The sequence below is a fragment of the Pinus tabuliformis genome, chromosome 3_2, assembly GCF_031772625.1.
Source record: "Pinus tabuliformis cultivar Carrire ecotype Pingquan chromosome 3_2, CPIR1, whole genome shotgun sequence".
NCBI lineage: Eukaryota > Viridiplantae > Streptophyta > Pinopsida > Pinales > Pinaceae > Pinus > Pinus tabuliformis.
Window position 1 is genome coordinate 1,251,346,840 of NC_142302.1, and position 27,720 is coordinate 1,251,374,559.

Consider the following 27,720-nt stretch of genomic DNA (forward strand, 5'->3'; position numbering starts at 1 on the left):
TATATTATATATTTTTTTGCATTTATACTCAAAACAAACATCCCAAATACCAAATTAGTTGTAGAAGACATGAAAACATGCATATTTTTGCATAAATCAAGATAGATATAACATCCATTGTACATTAATGATTAATTATTCGAGCATCAACCATTTAGATGCATCAACCATCTAGAATCTAGATTCTTCTCCTCTTGTCTAGCCTTTGCCTCTACCTCGATTGTCTAGGGATATTAGTCAACATTGCCCAATTTTGATCAAACTACCTAATTCAAGACTTAAAATATGGTAGAAAAAGCTTAACATGCTTGATCGATGATTTTGACTTGATTGAAAGGTAATTTTTTGCTAAGGGCGTGCCGCGTGACAAAGGAGTTCAACAATTAACACCACCAACACTAGGGTACATATAGGGCTTGGTGCTCTTGATTAAATGCTAATCGCATACCTTCATACTTGATATAATCTAATGAAATGCCACAATCCCATTGATCCTGAATTCCGAAAACTGTTAAGTCTATTGAATTTTGAATAGGATATGAAATTCTATTTTCTCCATATGAAGTCCAATGAGGCTGGGACCACTCTCAAACATCCTGAGTCATTTCATGGTAATGTTAAAAATTTAAGTAAAAGGATGAAAATGAAAAATAAAAGAGAATGTCACTTTTACTTTAAGAATTTAACATTACCATGAGGGAGCATCTGCTACATTTATATTTTTTTTGCCTTCATTCCTCACCCTAACCCAAGGTGGACCCACCCCCAACACGCAAACTCACCTAAAATTTAAAAAAAAAATTGAAAAAAAAACGATTATATAAACAGCGCAATGCTTTTCCAGAATCGTACAGAAGCGCCACGCTTCATACTGCCAAAGCGTCGTACGAAGCGCACTTCCGAGCCACGCTTCCGAAAAGTCCAGGAAGCAGCAAAAAAATTCGGAAGCGCACTTCCGAATTTGGCGAAGCTTCCTAGGCGCTTCCGCACAGGACGCGCTTCCAGGCTTGGAACCGGGGGGGGCGCTTCGTGCAACATTGCCTAGATCCGCCCGAAATTGAATAAGGGGATCATAGGTACACTCTGTGTCGTGAATGTGCTTGCATGACTTGTGTCGAATTTGTAAAACGCTTTCTTTATTATGCTTAAACAAAACAACTACATGCACATAAGCAAGCTTAAGTATAAGCATGCTTGATCAAGCTCCTGAAATCAACACTCTTGTAATCACTTAAGTTCATAAACACAAAGCATCACATCATCGACTTGATAAAAGCAATCCTCTGCTACAACATTTCACAACAGCTAATTCACGCCATCAAGTTAAGGACGCTACACACTCAAGCATTTCAAGTCCAAACAACATCAACATTATGAATTGTTCACTTCATCTCTCGATGACTGTTCATATTACTTATTTATTTATTTACATTATATTCACCCAATCCTGATGATTAGGTGTCAACATTCCCCCCCTTAATCTGAAGGGATGTTGGTGAGTCCAAGCATCATTCTGAATCGTTCAAGCTTTTCTCTTCCAAGCGCTTTGGTGAAGATGTCTGCAATTTGCTCATTAGTGGAACAACAACGGAGATGGATTGTTTTGGCCTCAACATGCTGTCGAATCAGATGATATTTAGTATTGATGTGCTTCGTTCGATCATGGAACTTTAGGTTCTTGGCCAACTTTATTGCAGAGGTATTGTCAATCATGAGTGGAGTTGATTGTACTTGTTTTACCTGCAAATCTTCAAGAATTTCCCTGAGCCACACAATTTCTTTTGTTGCTTTAGCTGCTGCCACGTATTCTGCTTCTGTTGTGGAATCTGCTGGAACTGATTGTTTGCATGATCTCCAGGAGACAGCTCCTGATCCAAGATTCATAGCATATCCTGAAGTAGATACCCCAGTTTCTTTGTCTCCATCGAAGTCTGAATCAGAGTATCCAATCAAGCTGAAGTCGTCCACCTGTGTATACTTGATTCCAAAGTCTTGAGTTCCCTTCAAGTACCTGTAATATTCCTAATTAGCCATGGCTAATTGGAATATTCGATTTTTGTTCAATTTTGCCTTCTATAGTTATTTATAAATAAAAAGGTGAGAAAAAGGTGTCATAACTCACTCTTGGAATAAAGTCACTCTCTAGTAGCACAACGTTGTAACTTAAAGGGGGAGCCAAGGGGGCCAAAGGACCACGTAGAGGAGAGGCCCACGTAGACACTAGGAGGGACTGCGCAAATGGAGAGAAACACGTGGCAAAAGAAAGGCTATGTTGGCAGATGTGGGCCTTGGGATTGAGAGAGGCGAACGCTATAAAGGAGAGAGGAGCCTCCTCATTTTGTTATTCGATTATGTGCTTTTGAGCTAGTCACTTCGACTTAGAGCACGCTCGTTGTCTAGCCTGTCTGCAACACTGTTTAGTGCATCGAGTGTCTCCGTTCGGAGATCTCACCCTTAGCCCCGGGGGACTTCGAGTGCCTGCTCGGGCAAGGTAGTTTCCAGTAGTCTTTTGCAGTAGGATTGATCTTCCACGTAGAGGAGGAGCTGAGCATTTGAGGACTGCGCAGTCTTGAGAGAGAGGGACGCAGTTCCTGTTGGTGGGAGTTCCGGATTGGGGTTTTGAGGAGGATTTGAGCTGGGAGATTGAGCAAGGGATCAGCTCTTGCATATTGGAGGATTTTGGCAGAGTTTCGGGCTGAGTTTTGGAGGATTCTATTTAGTGGCAGCGCAGAGGCCTTGAGGGATCACGTAGATCCCCAAGGGGGCGATTTTCGGGGGTCAGCTATTTCAGAAAAGCTTTCTGGGTTTTCCTGGGTTTCTTGTGTAGACTCTGATTCCAGAGTTTTAGCATTTTCTGAGGAGGGTAACAACCCCAAATCCTCATTTGATTTCCAGTAGTAGCAGCAGCACGGCAGTTCTCCAGCAGCTTGGACGCAGTTCAGAGAGAGGCCATTCCTTTACTGTTCTTAGTGTATTTCTTCACTTGCCTTGTGCAAGTCGAGGTGCCATCTTTTTGATCACCTCTTGTACTCATTCCATTACTCAGTATAATAAAATGGCTTAGCATTTCTCTCTGCATTTCTTGAGTATCTGCTTATATTTCATGTTTACATTATTATATGTTGCACCAATATTATTTTTATCACATTGAGCTTCCCAGTTACTATATCATTTGTACCTATTTGGTTAGAGTTTGCTTGGGTTTGAGGGATATCCCGGAATTGGGATATTACAATACCTTAGAACTCTTTTTGCAGTAGACCAATGTCCCTCACAAGGCTTTTGCATAACCCTGGAGAGGATTCCAACAGCAAACGAAATGTTTGGTCTGGTAGTAGTTAGGTAGTTGAGACTTCCTACAAGTTGTCTATACTTTGTTGCATCCTCAAATTATTTTCCTTCAATAGATGTGAGCTTTAGGTTTTGTTCCATTGGAGTAGTAAGAGGATTGCATTTTGTCATGCCAAACCTGTTCAACAGATCTCTAATGTATTTCTTTTGAGAAAGAAATATGGACTTCGGATGTTGGGTTACTTCAATACCAAGACAGTAATGAACATAGCCCAAATCAGTGATTTCAAAACTTTTCCCCAATTCCTTTTTTATGGATGCAATGTAGCTTTCATTGTTCCTTGTCATCAAAAGATCATCTACATATACCACAAGATATACAGTTGTTTTGCCAACTTTCTTGACAAATAAAGTTGCATCATCAAGATCATAATGTTTGAAATTGAGTTTCAGAAGATGCTCAGTTAGTTTTTCATACCAGGCTCGCGGTGCTTGTTTGAGGCCATACAAGGACTTCACAAGTTTGCATACTTTATGTTCATGTCCTTTCACAGCAAATCCTTCAGGCTGGGACATAAAAACATTCTCTTTTAGATCTCCATTCAAGAAAGCAGTTTTTACATCCATTTGATGGAATTTCCAACCGTTCTGAGCTGCTAGGGCAAAGAGTGTCCGGATGGTAGCCCATTTCGCTGTGGGGGCAAAAGTCTCCTCATAATCAACCCCTTCCTTCTGTGCAAAACCTTTTGCCACAAGCCTAGCTTTGTGCTTGTCAAGTGAGCCATCAGCTTTATACTTGTTCTTGTAGACCCACTTGCAGCCAATTGGTTTGGTTCCTAATGGAGGATCAACCAGCTTCCAAGTGCCATTCTTTATGAGGGCATCATACTCCTTTTGCATTGCTTCTTTCCATTCATCATGAGAAGCAGCTTCTTTGAAGGAAGTTGGTTCAAAATTTGTAGACAAGCTCAATTCACAATCATAAGAAACATCCATATCAACAGGTGAATTAGATTCATCTACATCACCTCCATTTTGCCGGTTTGAATTTCTAGTTCCTATCTTTCCAACCTCATCAGGATGAACACTTTCAAGTGTCTTTGTCAGCCACTTTGGGGGACCTTTCTCAGATGGTCTAGGCTGCTCCGCTGATTGAGTTGGGACTGAATCAAGGTTGAGTCTCCCAATTCTGTCAATCACATCACTTAAAGCATCATCCGTTGTTGGAGTTTCATGCAGGGGAGAGTGTTCTTCAGAAGAAGATTCCACATGTTGATCTAGTATAGGAATCCCCCCTTCAAGATGTGGAATCTGATTATCAAATTCTTGAAATGATTTTGCTTTTGCAAATCTATCCAAGCGATCAAGTTGCCGCTCAACAACATTGTCAGTTTTGGATGATTCAAGAAAAATTACATCTCTAGATACAACAAACTTTTTATTTACTTCATCATAAAGACGATATGTTTTGGAGGTTTTTGAATACCCCAGGAAGATACATTTACGACTTCTAGCACCAAGTTTGTTTCTATGTACCTTTGGTATCAAGGCATAACAGGTGGAACCAAAGACCCTAGATGCTTTACCGAAGGAACATGTACATACCACATTTCATATGGAGTCTTGTTTCTAATAGCATTAGATGGACATCTATTCTTTATATATGCAGCACATAGAACAGCATCAACCCAAAACATTATCTTTACATTTTTGAAGAGCATGGATCGTACCATATTTAAGATTGTCCTATTCATTCTTTCAGCTACACCATTCTGTTGGGGATTATAAGGCACAGTTGTTTGATGTTTGATCCCATGTTGGCGAAGATAGTTTTCAAATTCATTTGATGTGTATTCTTTTCCATTATCAGTGCGAACAGACCCAATATGAGATTGTGCATCATTTTCACTCCATTTATGAAAGTTCTTGAATGTTTGAAAAGCATCAGATTTGTTCTTCAATAAATAAACCCAACACATTCTGGTGTAGTCATCAATAAATGTCATCATATATTTGTTTCCATTTGCAGAAGGAACAGGCATAGGACCACATAAATCTGAATGAATGAGTTCAAGTTTTCTATGTGCTCTTGAATGTGAATCATGAAAACACTGTTTGCTATGCTTTCCTAGAATGCAAGCATCACATTGCTTAAATTTCTTAGGAATTGTAGGCAAACCAGCAACACCATTTTTCTTCAACAAGCGGAGGCTGTCATAGTTCAAATGTCCAAGTCTAGCATGCCATAATAAACTTGATGGAAGTGTACCTTCTTCATGATGAGAATTGTATGAGAAATGTTGTGCACGAGCAGAGGTACCTTGCAGCTTGAGAAGCCTTTCTTCTTCTATTCCCTTCATGACAAGTGAGTGGTCAGATGCTTTTCTTACCTCAAGCTTGCCATCAAACATATGAATGGAGTGACCTTGCTGGCGGATGTGAACCAAGGACAGCAAGTTTCTCTTGAGCTGTGGGAGATATGGAACATGATGCAGAAGAAAGTCTGGAAGACCAAGCAATTTAAGCCTGATTGTGCCAAGCCCTAATGGCTTGATTTTTATTGATCTGCAAAGTATACTGCTCCATCAACATTGTCAGTGAATTTTTCAAAAAAATCTTTTCTATGAGTCATGTGGCAAGTTGCTCCTGAATCAAGCAACCAATAATTTTTCCATGAAGCAAGTGAAGCATTAAATAAATCTTCATTTACTCCAATATTACATTGTGCCACAACATAGTGAGCGGATTCAGGTGCTTTACCTTTGTCTGTATCATCAGTTTTACCTTTCTGTTGGTTTCTTTGCTGCTCAATTTTGTCCCATGGTAACTTGCATATAGAGGCATCATGTGATCCATTTCTTTTGCAGCGTATGCAGTGCAAATCTGCCTTTTCTCCTTGAGAGTGTCTGCCCCCCCACCTCTGAAATATCTTCCTCTTCCTCTTCGACCACCTCTTCCTCTTGAAGAATCTTGAGCAGGATGTTTTTCTTTATGAGCAAGACACACAGCGTCTTCAGAAGATTCAGGGGTTGTCTTCTTTCCAAAAGCTTTCTCTCTTTCAGCAAACTTTTTCACAAGAGAGTCAAAGGTGATATCTTTGAAATTTCCATTTGCTTGCAATGACTCAAGATAATTGGAGTAAGTAGGATAAATTGCCTTGAGAAAAGCGATAAGAGGAATATCCAATTCAACCGTAGTGGATTTGAGATCATGCATTATAGACTTTACTTAGATGCAACAGCAAGGGGATCATTATTTTGCAGTTCAAGAGTGAAGAGTTTAATCATGATTTGAACAACTTCAAGTGCCGAATGTGAGTCATAGAGTTCTTTCAACTTTTGTAAGGCTTCAAAAGCAGTTGAAAATGGCAAAATATGGCGACTCACCTCTTCATTTACAGATCCTATGATTAATGCATAAGCTTTGTTGTTTTTGTTTTCCCAAATGACGAGCTCTTTGTTTGAGGTACGCTGTTCTGGTTCATTGTCTCCGTCTTCAACACACACTCCTTTCCACAACTCATTGAAAATGAGCGTGTGTTTTATCATCTAGGACCACTCAGGATAGTTCTCTTTGCCAGTGAGAACTATTCCCACGATGGATATTATTGAATGCATACAGTAATATGACGGGGCAGCAAATTCAAATGTCAATTGGCATTCATCTGCACAGCGTTAAAGTATAGAATATATATGGGTGAGGCAGCCTAAATATATGGTGAATGACTATGTATATATATGGCAGCCTAAATATATACAAAAAAAAATTGTACAGCGCTGGACACAAACTTTACTACGCATACAACAGAGGTATATATCAGCGTTCCAACCATACAGCGTTCCAACAGCGTTGTAATACCAAGCGTTTTAAAAACTCTATGGCATTCAACGATTTTTATATGCCAAAAAAACTTCAACCCACCATGAAAATCCAGAGAGTTACAGCTCATCCATCGATCATAGTAGACAGAATGATCTGATACTAAATAAGCATTGCCTTCAATATGCTTGATTCAATCCTGAGCTACCTCGATTGGTAAGGAGTAAAGTATTTTGCATGTGCATTTGCTGCAGACAATAGCTCCGCATGCGCATTCATCTTTGCTACATTCAGATTCTCACCCTCACAGTCAAGCATCAACGCATATGCCAACACCAATCTGCAGCACCAATTTTCTTCAACGGATATGCCAACTCAATAACCGAAGCAGCGTTCAAGATGCAAGACCAACGTAGTTCACTCCTGCGTGGAGGCACCAATGCAGCCCTTCAAAAAATTTGACACACAGCAGCGTTAATACACAGCGTTGATACCAGCGTGAAAATACACAGCGTTAATATGAGACCAACGTGAAAATACACAGCTGATTCACGCACACAAATCCCAGCAATGGAACCTGATTCACGCACACAGATCCCAGCAATGGTTCAAGTTTTGTTCAACGGAGCAGCTATGAAGCGAAATGGCGGAATGGTTATGCATTAAACAGTGGCAGCGACTGTGAAGGGGTCAGAGAGTGCAGTAGACAGTGGACAGAGAGCGCAGTAGGCAGACTCCATAGGGGCAGAGGACAGAGAGCATAGTAGGCAGAAGGGAGTTACAACTAATTTGGAAGCTGGCTCTGATACCATGTCAGTCCAGGCAGTAACTCCTCAAAGCAAAATTGATTCGTATGTTTTATTCCTTTAGGTTGGTCTTCATTATATACATAAGGGAGAGACTGTTCATTTCATCTCCTGATGACTGTTCATATTACTTATTTATTTATTTACATTATATTCACCCAATCCTGATGATTAGGTGTCAACATGAACACTTTTTGTATCACTTGCAATGTTTTAACTAAATTGTCCAAGTGCATTTTCGGTTGTAACCGACACCCTCATTTTATTTGTTAAAGTGCATCATTAAGTCAAGTCAGTGGTTACTTGAACATTGAATTTATCATTTGTCATTTGGGTGCATTTTCGATAGTGTTTGACACCCTTTCTTTTTTAAAATCAACACATTCAGTGAGTACATTCAAGAAATCACAAAGTGTCAGTGATCAATCAAGTAAGTGCAAGCAAGCGTGTCATTCAAACAACAAAGCAAGCGCGTGTGTCATTCAAACAACAAAGCAAGCGAGCGTGTCAATCAAACAACCAAGCAAGCGAGTGTGTCAAAATCAAGTGTGAAAGTTCAAAGCACGGCATCTACAACAAACGAGCCAGCGTGAAATTGATTGAAGCATTCACAAAGTGTTAGTGAAGCATTCAAGCAAAGCAATCGTCATCAAGTGAGCGTGACATCAAGAGTTCAAACAACCAAGTCATAAAACTCTAGCAAGTGTTTAAAGCATCAGCAATCAGCGATAGTACAAGCGAGCTTGAATTCAAAGTGAGCAAGGCAACATGGCGACACACATTCAGTTGTCCCAAATTCTTCACAATTTAATGTTATCATCAGCGGACGACATGGTACAAATCAACAAAACCACTCTTGCTGACATTCAAGTGCATATTCAACATGCACATGAAACGATTGAGTTCCTTCAACTGGAGTCGCAACTACAGCGAAATGAGTTGCAAGAGAAGCGTGTTGCTTCCAAGTGTTTTCCAAATATAGCTGATCATTCGACTTCATTCATCCAACCAACTTCAAGTGTTGAAGTTGTTCCAGTTCAACTTTCTTCCAAACCCATCATCAAGTCATGGGAAGAAATTCAAAGTAACAAAAATTGATGACGATTAAGATATGACAAAGATGAAAACAACTTGCATATCCCCAATTATTCTAAGCCGATCAAGTTCATCAGTGCCAGATTTCTTGATCAAATAACATCAACAAGCCATGAGAAAGTTGCAGACAAACACACATGTGCGCAAACTGAAGTTGTAGTCAAACCGACATGCTCTCATTGTCAAAGAACCGGTCATCTGTAAAATCAGTGTTTTGATCTCCATCCTTGTCACCATTGTGGCAAGCAGAATCAAACAAGACCAACCTGCCAAATTGAAGATAAATTATTCATGGATTGATCCCTGGGAATGGTCATCCACAGCCAGAAGATTGTACAAGTTTTACAATCGGATTCACTCACACATATTGCAGCCAACAGTCAAATGAAGATGGTACTCTCGTGCAGTTGAACGAGGGAGTACAATAGTGAAACACTCCTACACCTACATGGGGGGAGTTCAGATTTTGGAGAAGATTGCCTCTCCTTTCAGCTGACAAAGGGGGGGAAATGTCAATGAAATTGACAAGTGGTTGTCAGAATGAAAGTCTCGACAACATCAGCGAAGCAGCCAGTGGTTGATCATCATCAGCAGATACGCCAGTGGGCGTTCATCACATTTTGTCAGTGGACACATGATGCTGATTTCAAGCAAAGGACAGTTGGATCCTTTTGCAGCTTGGCACATGATGGAGTTGTCAAGCGACATTCAGAGATGAACCAGTCATGCAGCGAATTCATGTTCTCTTCAGATTTGAGTTGTTTCAGCATCCAGCTTTGGCGATTTTTCAAGCAAGTGTTTTTTGGAGGATCAACTTGAGAACTTGGAAGATGGTTCCTTGTTCGTTTTGGATTTATCATTGAGGGGGGGAATGTTAACCTCACTCTCTTAATAATCAATTAATAAATCCAAATATTAAATTAAATTAATAAATCATGAGAACTCCTCAAACTAAGGAGTCTAGTTTTGGATGAGAGATTCTCTCCAACTAGCTCTCCTAAATTAGTGTGTAAGTTGAGAAATTGTCTCAACCAAGTGAATCTAAGATAGACGCACTATCTTAAGACCACTTGCTCATGTATTTAAATGTACTATTAAATTATTTGAATAAGAGAGAATTACATGAGCATGAGAGACCACATGATGACTCTCTACCTTTTTCCGCAAGTTTATTGTTCTATGAGTTAATTTGTTGTGCATATGGTTTTACGATTGTGTGATTCTTCTTCATGTAATTTGGCCTCCCTTCATGTGGAACTTCAGTCTGGTAATAGGGCACAAGACTCGACCCTAAACTCAGCCTTCTAGGTCTATATTTCGGCCCTTTTTGTTGATTTTATGAGTCTTCTATACTGATAATTATTTCTATTACTGTGGGTTCTCCGATCAGAAATTCAAATAACACAAACCACAAATCTCTGAAATCCTATTTCTAATGATTTTAAATCTTTTCACATTCTTATTCATTATTCCATAATTCAATAATTACACAGAAGACATCAACAGTATAATTCTTAAAACAATAGGATCATAAAGCGATAACCACACAAAAGAATTCAAGAATTTACCCTGGGAAAAACACAACAACCTATTCAATAGAGAAGTCTTCAATTCAATAGAGATACATCTTAGACAATAACTAGGTCAAACCTAGTCCATCCTCCTAATCAAGTCAACTGCGCACAGAATGGATTAGGCCTTCTACCTTCTCAGAATTCGATTCCCTATTTTTTTTTCATCTCAGAACTTCGACCTTCTCATGAAATCTTTGCCTCAGACTTTGTTGCCTCAGGTAGCCCTTCACTAGCCTCAGAATTAACCATTTGCTTGCCTCAAAAATAGGCCCTCGCTTGCCTCAGAAATAGGCTGAACCACAGAAGAAGGGAGACCTGAATTGCTCTTTCACAGAAGCTATGTGAAATGTTCTTGAGGAGGTTGAGTCACTCTTTATTTATAGTGTTTCAATAGGCCGAATAGGTGTGTCCTTCAACTGAGCCAATTTAAGCATTTGAGGGGTCAACTTGACTAAGAGGAGGCCAACATGGCTAATTTGGAGCCACAAATTTTATTTTTTTAAAAAATCAAATTCTTTCTTTTTAAAAGTCCAAAAGGGTCATGACTTATGAAGAAATTTCAACCCCCACGCTGGTTATCAGTTTTCCTTATCACTCCATGCATTTAGTTTTAAATCCAAGCATGATAAAAATTCTGAAATCTGGAAATGATAATATTTTTTGAAAACACAGATTTAGAGAATTCTCAACTGTTGAAATTGCAGAAATAAAACACAGCAAAATTATAACAGCCACACACAGAAAATAACATAGTGATTTTTGGTCAATGTGACCCTAGAAAAACCCCCTACAACTCTTGGGGAAAACCAGTTTGAGAGCTCTTCTTTATTTCTAAAACTGATTTTATAGAGAAATTGAAATACACAGTAAAAATTCCAGCAACCACAAATTACAACTTATCTTGATTTCCATGCTTGCACTCTGCCTCGAAAATCGTGCCAATAAGCAAACAGCCAAAACAAAAATTTTCCAGCAATAAAACAACATTAAATGTTGTACAGACGGCCTCGAAAAACGTACCAAGAACTTGTTGTACAGACCATACGGATTTCAACAATACGCCTATCTCAAAATTCGTGCCCAAATATGCCTCAAAATTCGCACCCTTGCTGTTGTCCCTCTTCCTCGATTTTTGTGCTATCCCTCTTCCTCGATATCTGTGCCTTTCTCTTGCTGTACGATTTTGCCTTGGGATGCATGCCAATAAATGTTGCTGCCCAGATTTGCTGAAATGTTTTCTTGCTGCTCTCCTTCACTTCCTCACTACTCAGAAATTTTCTCATTGCTCTCTCTTCTCTTTCTCTTAAATGCTCATGAAAGAATGAATGATCTTTTCCTCTTCTCTTCTCCTTTTACTTTCTAAATGACCTTTTGGGTTACCCTAAGATCTAATGGCTGAGATTCATTTAGATCTAGGAATGAGAATAAATGTGCATTTAATTCTCATTTTCTATTTTTTAACTCACCCACTTAAATAAAGACCCACTTAGCCTTTTATTTCCATAGTCACTTATTCACTTTCTAATTCTTCATTGACTTTAATAAAGTCACCTTTAAATTAGAATGTAACTTTACCACTTATAAAGTCACTTTTAAAATAGAATGTAACTTTACCACTTATAAAGTCACTTTTAAATTAAATTGACTTTACCACTTATAAAGTCACTTTAGGAGAAAAGTACAAATAAATTTGGACACATTTCCCGAGGCCAAAGATCAAAGCCTTAGGGAACCACTTGTCCTCTGGTACCCAAATTTTAACACCCCCTCTTACCGAGGAAAGTGTTCCTCACCACTCCCATCTTGTCTCTGAAGTAGACATGCATGCCCCGTGGTAAGGCTTTGGTGAAAATGTCTGCTACTTGCTCATTTGTGGAAATGTACTCAAGCTTGACAGCTCCCTTTTGGACATAGTCTCTAATGAAGTGATACTTGATCTCAATATGCTTTGACCTGTCATGAAAAACTGGATTCTCCGTGAGTTTTATGCAACTCTGATTATCACAGTAAATTATTGAAGGTCTCAATCCCTGACCAAATAGACCAAACAACATCTTGCGAAGCCATATGGCCTCACAACTAGCCAAACTAGCAACCATATACTCTGCCTCAGCTGAGCTCAATGCAACTGAATGTTGTTTCCAGCTGATCCACGACACAACTACCGAACCCAACCCAAAATAGCACCCGGAAGTACTCTTCCTATCTGAAGCACAACCTACCCAATCTGAATCCATGTACCCTGCCAGTCTCACTCCATCACCCTATCTATAATCCAGACCAAAATCCACAGTCCCCTGCAAGTAACGAAGAATGTGTTTTGCAGCCACATAGTGCACTCTCCTGGGCTCACACATGAACTGACTCAGTGTTAACTGCAAAACATATATCTGGTCGAGTGTTGACCAAATACATCAAACAACCAATCAGTTGTCTGTATAGAGTAGGATCCACCAACTCGGAATCAGAAGCGTGAAGCTTCTTCCAGTTAGTGATCATAGGTGTAGACATGGGTTTGCAGTCCTCCATGTGAAATCTGCTAAGAATATCCACAATGTACTTCCCTTGTCCCACGAAGAAATGCCCCTCCTGCTGCCACACCTCCAATCCTAGAAAATAATGCATCAAGCTGATATCCTTCATCTCAAACTCTGAAGCAAGATCTCTCTTGCAGCCCTCAATGAGTCTCTCTGCACCAGTGATGATCAAGTCATCAACATACAACACCAGAATGAAAGGCTCCTCACCCACCACAATGATGTATAGGTTCGGATCAGCCTCACTCTTTGTCAAACCCAACTGCTGCAAGTATGTATCAATCCTAGAGTACCAAGCTCTAGGAGTTTGCTTCAGGTCATAGAGTGTCTTTTTCAATCTGCATACATGGGACTCCTTCCCATGCACCTCAAAGCCTTGCGGCTGCTCAATATAAACCTCCTCCTGAATGAAGCCATTGAGAAATGTGCTCTTCACATCCATCTGGTGGATCTTCTAACCCATCTCTGCTACAATCGATATAATGGAGCGAATAGATGTATACCGAGCTACAAGAGTGAAGGTCTCCCCGTAGTAAACTCCCTCTACCTGTGAGAACCCTCTCGCCACAAATCGAGCCTTGAACTTCTCGATGCTGCCATCTGCAGCATGCTTTATTTTGTAGAGCCATCTGGAAGTAACAACTGATTTACCTTCAGGCCTAAGCACTACCTCCCAAACATCGTTCTTCATAATAAAAGAATACTCCTCCATCATGGCCTCTCTCCAGACCTGCTGGCTGGCTGCCTCCTCATAACTAGAAGGCTCGGAGTCAACAATGCTTGTTACCAATGCCATGTAACTACAGAACCGCTCAGGTGGTTTACTCTCTCTAACTTGTCTCTTTAGCCCAGCAACTGATGTGGCCTCGCGCAAAGTATCTTGAAGCCACTTGGGCTTCCTCTTCCTTGAGCATACTTCTCCTACGGAGTGAAAGAATCTTCATCATCATCAAAAGCCTGAACTCCTGAAGGCCTGCCAAATGACCTCATGCATGAATCTGTGCCTGTAGATGCTGAAGTACCGTGTGAACTGTCCATTAGTGGACTACTCTGTGAACTGCTTTGCACACTACCCTGCATGCTGCCCAAAGAACCACCCACCTGACTCTGAGAGCCACTGCTCACTGATGGACCTGACACTGTAATCGATGTACCTCCTGATCCCTGACCACTAGATCCCTGTGACTAACTCAGCTGCTCCTGAGGGTCTAGTGACTTTGGATACTCTAACTCCCGTGACCTCCTAAAAGCTCTCTCCTCCTCGAACTTCACATCCCGCCTGACAACCACTTTCCTCTGCGCAGGAATATAAATCCGATAAGCTTTCAAGGTCTCGCTATAACCCACAAAGATGCCCTTGTCTGCAGTGGGCTCTAGCTTGGTCCTGTTCTCCTTGGGGACATAGGAATATGTAAGGCACCCAAAGATACGAAAGTGCCCAACATCAAGCTTCTTCCCAGAAAAAGCCTCCTCCGGAGTCACATTCCCCAAGGCACGATGTGGACTCCTATTCTACAAGTACACAGCAGTGTTGTAGGTCTCTGCCCACAAAAATAAAGGAAACCCTTGATCATGAAGCATGGCTTTGGCAGCCCCTGCAATGGATCTGTTCTTCCTCTCCGCAACCCCATTCTACTAGGGGTGGTAAGGAACTGTGAACTCCCTTCTAATGCCTGCCTTAGCACAAAAATCAACAAACTCACCAAGGGTATACTCCCCTCCATTGTCCGACCTGAGGACCTTGATCTTCCTACCTGTTTGGGTCTCCACAAGAGCTTTGAACTCTTGAAACCGCTTGAAGACCTCACTCTTGGTCTTCAAGAAATAAATCCAGGTCATCCTGGAGTGGTCATCAATGAATAAAACATAGTACTCATAGCCACTCCAAGATACATGAGACATCTAACCACTCACATCAGTATGAATCAAGTCAAGGATCCCGGTCGCTCTACTGTCATTTTTGGGAAAAGGGGATCTGGCAAACTTCCCCATCACACATCCTCTACATACATCAAGGTGATTAGAACTAAAATTTGGCACACCAGTGGTGATCTCCCACAATGTACTCAAGGCCCCATGATACATGTGCCCCATCCTGCGGTGCCAAATCTCACACAACTCTGAACTGTTAGATCTGTTGTCAGTCCTATCTCGGGTGCTGCTACTTAATGCCATCAGGGGCTGGAATGAGAACTTGTACACCTTGGCATGGCGCACACCAATCTCTCTAGCTGAAGAAGTTGGAGTTCCCCTAGGATATATAAGCACCTGCCCTCTCCTGAACAACACATCATACCCTCTGTCCTCAAGTGTTGACACAGATATCAGGTTCTTCTTCATTCCAGGCACATATAGAACATCTGACACTTTCAAGGGAGGTTTGGGTCCCCTATCAAATGTCATTGTCCCCACACCCACTGCTCTAACAATGTTGTCATCACCAAGTACTACCTCCATATCAGTATCACCCTCTAAAAGCTCTGAGAAGTACTCTCTGACTCCTGTCATGAGGCAAGGAGCGCCACTGTCAAAATACCAAATCCTAGAAGATGCTCTGCTAGTAGCGGGGAATGCACATTCCCTCTGAACCTGTATGGCAGGTGATCCTGCACTAGTGGCGTCACAAGCTATGAACCCAAACTCCCGACCAAAGCTCCTTGAGAAGCTCTCTATCTCTGCAGAAGTTGCCATGGGTTTGTCTTTCTCTTTCCTATTCTTCTTCTCCAGACACACAACAACATAGTGTCCCAACTTTTGACAATTCCAACATTTGACTTTGGAATAATCCTTCTCCTTGTTCTACAGCTTGCCTTTACCTTTGCCTTTGCCTCCACTGTTGGAAGCTTGCTTCTTTGCTCTGCCCTTCCTGCCTCTTGCTAACAATGCCGCATTGTCATCCTCCTCCACCTGTTTGGCTGCCCCAAGATGGTTCTTTTTTATCTCATTCTGAATGCAATCGTCCCACAACCTCTCCCAGCCGGGAAGGTTTTTCGTGCAACGATGCCATCCACAAAATTCTCCCAAGTCTTGGGAAGACCATTCAAAGCAATCCTCGCCAACTCAGTGGGTGCAATGATCTCACCTACGGCTGCCAACTCATCTCTCACTAAAGTGATCTTTGTGAGGTATGTTGTAGCACTATCAATCTTAGCCATTTTAATGGCATTCAGTTTCTCCTTTAGGACCATTTTTCTGTTTTCATCTGAGCTCTGGTAAAGACTGGTCAAGGCTGTCCACATCTCATATGCATAAGTCTTTCCTCTCACATGAGGAATGACATGGTCTTTGATTCCTTCCAGAATCAATCTTTTTCCCTTAGCATTCTTTTTGTTAAACTTTGTCAACTGTACAGGGTCAACAAGTACTACTACTGAGTTCTGTGTGGTATTTACCATAATGCCCCAGACTTCTGCTTCCTCAAAGATGCTCTGGATTCTCTCCTTCCATGCACTGTATTTGTTCTGCCCATCCAGCCTGTCTTCAACTCTCAAACCCAAAGACATGTTTCACAGTCCTACCAAACTGAAATTTTCAAATCTGTGGTAAAGGTTTCTGTTTTCAGTGTAAAAATCAGTTTGCTGTAATTTTCACTTTGTTGTCCCAAACTGCACTTTTTAGCCAACCAAGCTTCGATACCATGAAGAAATTTCAACCCCACTCCAGTTATCAGTTTTCCTTATCACTCCATGCATTTAGTTTTAAATCCAAGCATGATAAAAAATTTAAAATCTGGAAATAACAATATTTTCTGAAAACACAAATTTAGAGATTTCAGAACTGCTGAAATTGCAGAAATAAAACACAGCGAAATTATGACAGCCACACACAGAAAATAACACAGTGATTTTTTGTAGTGATTTTTTGTCAATGTGACCCTGGAAAAACCCCCTACAACTCTTGGGGAAAACTAGTTTGAGAGCTCTTCTTTATTTCTGAAAATGCTTTTACAGAGAAACTGAAATACATAGTAAAAATTCCAGCAACCACAAATTACAACTTATCTCGATTTTCGTGCTTGCACTCTGCCTAGAAAATCGTGCCAATCAGCAAACAGCCAAAATAGAAATTTTCCAGCAATAAAACAACATTAAATGTCGTACGGCTAGGCTCGAAAATGTGCCCATAACTTGTACGGACCGTTCGGATTTCAGCAGTACGTCTGTCTCGAAATTCGTGCCCAAATCTGCCTCAAAATTCGTGCCCTTGCTGCTGTCCCTCTTCCTTGATATCAGTGTCTTTCTCTTGTTGTACAATTTTGCCTTAGGATGTGTGCCAATAAATGTTGTTGCCCAAATTTGCTGAAATGTTTTCTCGCTGCTCTCATTCACTTCCTCACTACTCAGAAATTTTCTCATTGCTCTCTCTTCTCTTTCTCTCAAATGCTCATGAAAGAATGAATGATCTTTTCCTCCTCTTCTCCATTTACTTTCTAAATGACCTTTTGGATTACCCTAAGATCTAAGGTTGAGATTCATTTAGATCTAGGGATGAGAATAAATGTGCATTTAATTCTCACTTTCTATTTTTTAACTCACCCACTTAAATAAAGACCCACTTAGCCTTTTATTTCCATAGTCACTTTTTCACTTTCTAATTCTTCATTGACTTTAATAAAGTCACCTTTAAATTAGAATGTAACTTTACCACTTATAAAGTCACTTTTAAATTAGAATGTAACTTTACCACTTATAAAGTCACTTTTAAATTAGAATGTAACTTTACCACTTATAAAGTCACTTTTAAATTAAATTGACTTTACCACTTATAAAGTCACTTTTAAATTAAATTGACTTTACCACTTATAAAGTCACTTTAGGAAAAAAGTACAAATAAATTTGGACACTTTTCCCTAGGCCAAAGATTAAAGCCTTAGGGAACCACTTGTCCTCTGGTACCCAAATTTTAACAACTTAAAAATAGTTTTCCCTTTGTTCTAGAATGAAGAACATGCTTACAAATACATAAATGACTCAAACATACATTATGAAAAATGACCATAGTTACAAAAATCAACACTCCCTCTTAACTAGGGAGGTATTCATAATGACTATCTAGATGTTCTCATGTTGACAGAATTTCTCTATGAAAGGGTCAAATCATCATTAATCTTGTCAACATCTCTAACATCATCATCATCATCGTCATTAGCATCATCATCTAACCATCAACATCTGCTAGCAGCCATATCTTGGTCGGTACCTAACCCATGGCATATCATCAGCATCTCAGGACATACTCTCTCAGAGTAATCTAGTCCTCAAATCCAAAGGCCACTCACTAGGCCAAGATTCTATGATACTAACTCAACCCTCTTGGGGAGTATTCACTCAAACCTCTTGGGGAGTACTACCAAGCACTCACTTAACCCTCCTAGGGAGCACTCTCGACCTTGATGTTGAAATATCTCACTTAACCCTTCCTTGGGGAGTGATCGGGTCTTGATGCTGAAAGACCTCACTCAACCCTTCCTTGGGGAGTGATCGGGTCTTGATGCTGAAAGACCTCACTCAACCCTCCATGGGGAGTGATCAGGGCTCTTTAATGAGAGGCACTCACTCATCCCTATTGGGAAGCACTCTAGGACTCACAAACCATTCTCCCTAGAGGGAGAATCTCCATCCATGTTGTTGTCCTCATCAGCACTCCCTCTCAACGAGAGGGGTAATCTCCACAGGCCCTAGTTTGTATCCAAAGTACACGAACTTCTCTCTAGACAATGGCTTCGTCAAAATATCAATTGTTTGTTCATCAGTGGAGACGTACTTGAGCCTTACTGCTCTCTTCCTGTACTATGTATTAGTACTAGATCTCAAGGTGCCCTGAACTGTCATCATTTTGTCACCTGCACCTGATCAACTGCTTCATAACTCGCCTTTCAAGCTGCAACATACTCGGCCACTAAGTGCAACAGATGCCTGCTCCTTGCTAATCTACAAGATCGGAGCCCAATCAGAAGCAATATACAAACTCATTGTCTTCACCACTCCTTGCCCAATTTTGAATTTGGGAATCCTTGCAACTTCCGAAAAACTGACTATGCCATGACCAACTGTACCATGTTGGTACTTCAACATATGTTGAGCTATATGCCTTGGCTCAACCATAGGCGCTTCGCTTGATTCATTATCTTGGTTGCTTTCAAGCTACCCTAATTCGATGTTCTTTAACAAATCTTGTCATGGCAGTCTTGATTTACTCCCTCTGCCACTAATATTATCAGTTATCTAGTCAAGATCATTCATCTTGAATTTAGATGTCAACTTCCTCTGAGGCTAAAACAAGGGTTAGAGAAGCCTTGACTTCTCCCTCTAGAGCAAATCTTTCGATCAATGAGCTCTTCTGCTTCCGTCAACAAATTATGTAGGATAAACCTTGATTTATCAATCTAGGAGGAGTATGTACAAAGCCTTCTTTCTACTTACAGGTATAAGACTTCTTCATGTAGCTCACCGATTTGAGGTAGCTCTTATGCACACTTCTTCTTTCATCGAGGAAGATGATCTCTACATCCATTTGATGTAGTTTTCAATAAATATCATAAATAAATATCAACAGTAGTGTACCTGACAAGATCAAGGAGTTCTTTTGCTTCCGTCAACAAATTATGTAGCATAAACCTTGATTTATCAATCTAGGAGGAGTATGTACAAAGCCTTCTTTCTGCTTACAGGTATAAGACTTCTTCATGTAGCTCACTAGTTTGAGGTAGCTCTTATGCACACTTCTTCTTTCATCAAGGAAGACGATCTCTACATCCATTTGATGTAGTTTTCAACAGAAATCATAAATAAATATCAACTGTAGTGTACCTGACAAGATGTCCCTTCATAGTTTTTCTCCCTCTTACTATGATAAGCTTTGTACTTCTTGCCATCAAGCATACCACTAACTTCTTTCTAGTATAATAGATTCTGTTTCTATCCTATTACCCCTTATACTAGTAGATGTACCTAAACATTGATGCAGCATTCTTTCGCACCATTGTAAGCCCAGTGTCACAGGTTCAAGCCATGTGAGGCCCTATATCAGGTATCCTAGACTTTGTTGGGTCAGACCATGGTCGATCCTTTTGAGTTCATCTCAGTTCCTTTTGTCTTGGATAGGATTGGAGGAACTTTGATGGGCTTATATGAGGACTCATGGTTTTAGAGGAGCATTTATATTGTAGGGGTGATCACCAGTGTAGGAACCCATCCAACCCATGTCAGATGCACCTATGTTTTCCACCCAGTTACAAGTATATTGAGTCTATCGGTGGCCTTGGCTTTGGTTTAATATCCCTCAAATGCTAAGTCACCTGACACGGGGACACAAGACATGAGGATTCGAGTGTCTGACATAGGCACGTTGACCCGCCAAAACAAAACGCATTAGGACACGTTATATTTCATTTTTTAAAATATATATATCAAAAATTAGATATTTCTTACACAAATTCTCATTCATGATAAAAATTCATAGATCTTCATCTAGATGTAAGTTTTACAAAGTAACATTATGCATAAAAATACCATTGTGAGTCATGACATATTCATCAATGATCCAATAGGAGAAAGACAAGATACTGCAGTTTTCTCATTAAGTCATCAAAATCAAAATGTGTTACATAGGTAGTGGCAATGTCAATGGCAAATAAAAATAGCAAATACAAAACAGCTACAAGCCCCAAGGCAGTAGGTAGCTCATGAGTCATCAATTCTCATCATCAAAATCAACATCACTATCATCATCATGGTCACCACTGCTCTCCTATGATGCATCCTCATCAAAAATTAAATATTTCTTACACAAATTCTCATTCATGATACAAATTCATTGATTCAAACATAGATCTTCATCTAGACATAAGTTTTACAAAGTAACATTATGCATAAAAATACCAATGTGAGTCATGATATATTCATCAATGATGCAATAGGAGAAAGACAAGATACTGCAGTTTTCTCATTAAGTCATCAAAATCAAAATGTGTTACATAGGTAGTGCCAAGTGGCAATGCCAATGGAAAATAGAAATAGAAAATACAAAACAACTACAGGCCTCAAGGTAGTAGGTAGCTCATGAATCATCAATCCTCATCATCAAAATCAACATCATTGTCATCATCATGGTCACCACTACTCTCCTCTAATGCCTCCTCCTCCTCTATATCCAATGTCATCTCTGCATCTATTGGTGTGGAGGATGGCCCCTCTACAGTATCACCATCATCAAAAGTGACAGACTCTAGCACTGGCTCATTAAGATCCAAGTAGGCCAATTCCAACTCAACACTACTATCCAAACCCATATCATCAGGAAAGACATCCCACATCTTTGTCTTTCCCTTCAACCACTCATCCCTCTACCTGTAAATAAGACAAAGGTTGGTGCGCACATACACCATTGTCTCTGCCCTAGACTGCTCAAGCCTGCTCTTCTTGACACTATACAAATTCCCATATGTGCTCCAATTCCTCTCGCAACAAGAGGATGAAGTCATCTGAGAGAGGAGCCTCGTGGCTAACTACTGTAGAAGAGGGCTTGTTGCCCCATGAGTTGCCCACCAAGAATACGGCTTCTTAGCTCACCTGTCTCTAATCACATCATATCCTGCGAATCAACCAGTGCCAATGGAAAACTCTGCAAAGGCATCCTCCACCTTATCAAGGGATGCTCTATCCTGAAAAATCTGCCTCAATGCATCTTTCCTCCCCTGTGAAATTTCACCATCCATGTGAGGAGGGAATCTGCGGGAAGTTCCACCATTCAGACACTCATGGTTGTAGTATTTTAGGTTCAATGAGTGAGCCAAACAATGCAAAGGTGTGGAATTCTTGTCCCATCCGCTGACAAGAATATCCTATATGGTGGTGAAGAAGGCCTCTGATGATGTCTCATACTCGAGGAACTCCCTCTATAATATAATGCTCCTCACATACTCAATTATGGAATTCCATCCCTCATAAACCTCTCCTAGGATGGCTTGGTCTGTATCTGCAAATCGTAGCAAAGAAATGATAGGGTCCATGATCTTAATAAGTAGATCTACCCTCTCCCACCAAGCATCATCTAACATTGTGTTCTTCACTCTTTTTGAGGCTGCTTGATCTGTCTTTCTGCAAAAAGACCAAAACTCTAAAATAACCATGGCCCCGAGAGCGGCCTTGACCTCCCTCAACCTTTTTAACATGATGAATGAAGAGGCAAACCGTGTATCTGCAATCTTTGACAATGATAAATTGGTGTACTCCTTGTAGATAATGAGGGCATTTGTATGATTTTGTACAAAGTTGCGGATATGTCGTGCATCTTCAATAATACTTCCAATCCAAAGCACATCAGAAGCAATAGATTTAAGTGCTAAGTTCAAAGAATGGACAATGCAAGGTGTCCAAAATACTTGTGGATATTTAGCTTCCATAATCATGCTAGCAGCCTTGCAAACAGGTGCATTATCTGTAATAATTTGCACACAAGAATCAACGCCTACATCTTCAATAACTTTAATGAACAACTCACCCATATATTGTGCATCCTTATATTGTCCAAGTGCATCCATTGATTTCAAGAAAACTGGACCATTCAAGGAAGACACCATGAAATTGATGAGTGGATGGTGTGCTGGATTTGTCCATCCATCAGAAACAATACTAAACCCAGATGTTGGCCATGTTGATTTAATAGGCTCAAGCATTTTGTCCACCTATTTCTTTACCTTTGTCAACAATGTGGTTCTAAGCTTCTCTGACCCAGGGGGCACATACCCTGATGGAACCCCTTGAGTTAGAGCTCGACACATCTCAATAAATAAAGGTGAGCGTGCAACATTAAATGATATGAAGTTCTAATAGAAAAAATAATGCAATGGTGAGATCAAGCTCTTCCCGTTTCTCTTTCTAAAAAATCATGTCCAATGGACCAAGTGCTACTGCCTTTCTTTTTGTTGCTTGTCCCCCATCAAAACTCTCAAATGGAAATTTGTTGCTGCTTTTACTCAAGAATGGAAGGGGATCGTCATTCTTGTTTTTTTAAATGTTGCAACCACCTTTGTCATACCAACATTGGTCTCTTTTTTCGTTTCTTTCCTCTTAGCTAAAGACACATGTCTACATGTTGCAATTCCAGAACTTGGTAAAGCCAACAAATGAGATTTCACACGATAGTATGTGCTCATGAAATGATTGTTGCAATAGTTGCATTTCCAAGCAACATTGCCTCCTCCCTTCAACTTGTTGCCTGGCCCTTGCTCTCTTGTGACATATTTCCACAAGGGATATTTGTTATCTTGAGGCTGTTGTCTTCCCCCAACATTTGAAGTTGTTGTTGCAGCCCCACTTCCAATAGAGGGAACACTTGCAAACCTTGATGAAATTGGAATTGGAGAGGCATATCCAATGGGGACATTCTTCCCCTTCCTTTGCCCCTTCCCTGCTACCCTTGATTGAGCCATGAATGCTATAAAAAATAAAGAAAAAATGCACAAATTTGTAAAAAAAAATGCACATGCAAACTGTTGTAATAAAAATGCAAAAAAAAGAGACAAAATGCACTTACTTGTTGCGTGAATCGCCTCCAAAATGCCCACACCCTTTGCTATTCGCTCCCACACACCTGCAGCAAGAGAGACAGTCAAATGTGAAGTTGAAATGGGCCAAAACCGCCCTTGGTGGGCCGTGCGACTCTCAAAAAAGCGGACACATGTCCCAAATCGTGTCCCGACGAGACATGATCCGGAGGACACATGTCCCACCGAATCATGTCTGATTTGACCGATTCAGGACACAAGGGGGCTGAGGAACGAATCAGGTTTCATAGCTCAAATGTTCCTGGACATTGCAATCTCACAGACAGCACCATTTCTTGCTCCCCAAGGAAGTTCATCTTCCCAAACGCAAAGTGGTGTCGAAAGTCAACAAGATCTTCGATTGTAGAGCTTGATGAGAGGGTTACATGCCATGAGGAATTTTTCCATTTGGTGAAAGCATTGTCAAGACATGACTGGTAAAAGTTGGTAAACAAGTACTTCAAGGTTGTAGATGGCAAAACAAGTGGGCATTCAAGCACCACAAGTATGTGACTTTGGCAGACAAGGAGAAAGTTGGAACTGTGATTTACCAAGGAATTGATAGCCTTCAAGCATGTGGGACCAAGCATAGTTGGATGAAGCATCTATGGCTTGGTTGGCTTTAGAATGGTTGCACTACAGTCAAAGTTGCTCCCCGATCTAGACACTAGCAAGTGACTGCCAAAGAGAGGATACAAATAAAACCTCTAAAGTTGGAGGGCGAGAAAAACAAAAATTGGAACTTTCAGAAAGAAATTTTCTGTATTAGATTTCGAACGAAAAACAGCCTACAAGGCAAGAACTGCACTCCCACGGACTAAAAATCACGCCAGCGTCGAAAATTTACAAAGATTTGGAAGGTGGTGAAATACTACACAGGAACTTTATACACAAAGGAATGTTTGTGACTCTAGCGTGAGATTTGACCACGTGTTGAAGTACATCAGGGCAACCATGGACAGGTGTGGGCAACTATGGAGAGTTGTGCCCATGGAGGGGGATTTGAATGCCCACGACAGAAATCCTGGGAAAGAATGAATAGAATATTTTAATCACATTCATGATGCAAATCAGCTTATGGGACCCATGGGTAGCCAACAAAGAAAATCCTGCATAGCCCAAAATGCAGTACCTAAATTTCCTTTTCCTTTTGCATTTGTATCGTGACCAGGAAACCTGTCACTTTTATAATCTTCTCTTCTTCAAACAAATTATTCAAATTGTTCACTTTTAGTGTCTCAGTATAATTAATCAGGTCACCCTTGTAAGCTGAACATTCCAATTCCATGATGTGGAAATTATATATCTGTCGCCATTATTGGAAAAGGGACCTTGTAGTAATTCTTAACAAGAAAAGACTTTTGTTATCCTGAAAAGCCAACTGGCAACAACCCAAAATTTGACCAAAGTGTCGTTTTGGGAAAGCAGCTCTCGCGAAATTGGATCTCGTAGGATCTGACACTCAAAATCTCTGGCCTAAGCATTGCAATATGGCAAAAATATCACGAGGGAAATTAGTCCTTCAAAAAATATTGAAATCTCAAAGAACAAACTTCCAATAGAATAAAGAATTTCTTCGCATCCTAACCAAATGACGTCACCAGGTATGTTACCAAGTGGCATCTGAGCTAAAGAAATACATGAATTTGGTAACCCAGACTGAGTGAAGATGAGAAAACATGTTACATAACAAACATGAAGTAGGATCATTTTTTTTGTTAAACAGAGCGTCAGCAAATTTTTGTAAAATGGTCTAGGGACTTCACCTTTCAGCTGCGCGTACTGCAATTCTTCCAGCAATACTTCTGACCTTGTTGGATTGTGGAGTCTCTTTCCCGTCGGATGACTTCGGAAGTCCAACAATGAACTCATCTACCTCCTGCATTTATGGATTGCGGAGGCATAATTGAAACCATTGTTATGTATATGCATAATGAAGTCGTTGGAATCAACCTAGTGACCACTGGTTTGCAGGTTGAACATTAAAGCCTTCTGCAATTGGCTTACCTCCTTTTCAGCCAGTTCAATGAGCCGACACTCCAGTTTCTGTCCGCGCAGCTGCAAAACCTTAAGTGGCCAAGCACTGATAATGAATGACTTATTTATCTTGATTTTGGAAGGTTTAATTTGAGAGAGGGGATTTAGGAAGGTTTAATTTTAGAAAGAGGATCTGAGACAGTTTAAATTCAGAGAATGGATTTTGGAAGGTTTAAAGTTACCGAAAGGGCACGGGGCTGCGCATAACCTTTGCCCAGAGCAACTCCTGTTCTGGCATCGCCCAAGTCTACGCCCAGACTAAATCCTCCGCTCCATAGACTATTTTGCTTCGCTCTGTGTGCGTTACAATGAAGTTTTCGTTTCTCTATTTTCCCTGGTTGCGCTAATTTCTTCTGGGGATTGTGATTCCTCTCATCTTTTGAAGCGCTGCATTTAATACCAACATCAGTACCCGTGCGATAAATGTTGTTACGATCATTCCATGGGAATCTAGGAATAACGCATTTTGAAAATACAGGACAGGTTGCCATGACTTGACAATGCGATAATTGGACTCATCTTAGGGGAGTCCAGCGTTTATACTCTAGAGCTCTGTGCTGCTGTCGCGATAAGTCCGTTTCAGGTACGGTGAGTGGGAGTACTACTTTTATGAATTATAATAGGCCATTTAAAGGTGGATGGTTCTCTTGAGAGGAGTAATGGCTCTAAGTAGAATTGTTTAAATATCTATTTTATAGATGAATCACATAATTGTTATTTAAAACGGAAAGAAGTAAATTATTTTAACCTTTACGAGATTAAAACGAGATTAAAGATAGTTTGTGGGACAAATTGATTCTTCATCTGTTTGATGTATTTGGCTTTTTTCTGTGAAGCTTCAAAATAAGTGCTTCTACCTTTTCGACAACCCCTCGCTAAATAGATTATCCCAAGAGATAGTTTCCAACATATCTGCATAACTTTCCATGTTGTCTTTGAAGGCCTCACATTCTAAAATGAAATGTTTTCTGTTTCCACTTTTCCGGAAGAACAAAAAATGCATACTCTTTCCTCCCACACTTCTTTTGACATTTTCCAGCACCCTGTTTCACAACGGAGTTTATGAGAATTAGTCCTTAACTGAGCAATAAGAATTTTGGCTCTCCAAGAGATATTGGCCTCTATGTATGCTTTTGGTTGATGACTATGAGTGGGATTAAACACTTCAATATAGTACTTTTTCTTTCTTCCTAGCTCCTTATCCCAAGTACGCTTGTGGAACTTTTCCATAACAAAAGTTTTTATCTCTTTGTTGTTTATGGGACACGCGTTCAAGCAAATACCCCATTTACTAAACCATTTGTTATTTTGTTGCATCCAAGTTTTTTTTCTCTTGCACAATCTGTCATTAAAGACAACTTTAGGCCATCTACCCTCTTCCATTTGCTCAATTTTTTTAAATACCTTATGACTCGCACCATAGCAATTGCTTCAATAGGAGCAGTCCATGTTTCACTTAACAAGATAGCATAAGGAACTGCACTTTTAATCTTGAATTTGTTTGTAATCAAACGCTTCTGAATTTTCTCAATTTGTCTCCACTGCATGTCGAATGTACTGCTGGCCCATAGTTCACAACTATAGAGAATCACCGAAATCACTAGAAGCCCAAACAGAGTTTGAGTGGATTTCCAGTCCCATAACTCTGCCTCTCTACGCCTATTTTGAAAAGCATAAAATGCTTTCCAACCCCCCAAAGTTCTTTTCTTTCTACAACCATTCCTGCTTAGATTTTTGTTGAAGTCAATTCTGAGGTATTTGTAATCCGCAACTTCTTCCAAAATGTTGCCTTCAAAGTAGAACTTATGCTGGATATGTTTTTTTTTCTTAGAGAAAACCACTGCTTTCTTTTTGTTGATATTGACGTGCATCCCCACACTTCTACAAAAATGCTTAAGGGATAGTAAGTGCTCTTGCAAACCAAGAGCCAATTTAGCAATCAGAATAAGGAGGAAAGAGTCAAAGAATGGTTGTAATTGTATATTTCCAAGTTTTATTTGGTATGGTTAGAATTA

General features: G+C 40.2%; 1 protein-coding gene across 1 annotated transcript in view; it reads right to left on the reverse strand.

Moving 5' to 3' along the window:
* The window catches only part of LOC149185272 (Polynucleotidyl transferase, ribonuclease H-like superfamily protein), a 186,180-nt gene extending 159,872 nt beyond the window's left edge, over positions 1 to 26,308 (reverse strand). The window contains exons 1-3 of the mRNA XM_089419076.1: positions 25,888 to 26,308; positions 25,676 to 25,735; positions 25,435 to 25,547 (exon numbers count right to left, since the gene is read on the reverse strand). Coding sequence (XP_089275202.1) covers positions 25,435 to 25,547; positions 25,676 to 25,735; positions 25,888 to 26,196 — 482 coding nt within the window. The 5' untranslated portion in view covers positions 26,197 to 26,308. The remainder of the gene's footprint in view (positions 1 to 25,434; positions 25,548 to 25,675; positions 25,736 to 25,887) is intronic.
* Between the last annotated feature and the right edge of the window lie 1,412 nt (positions 26,309 to 27,720).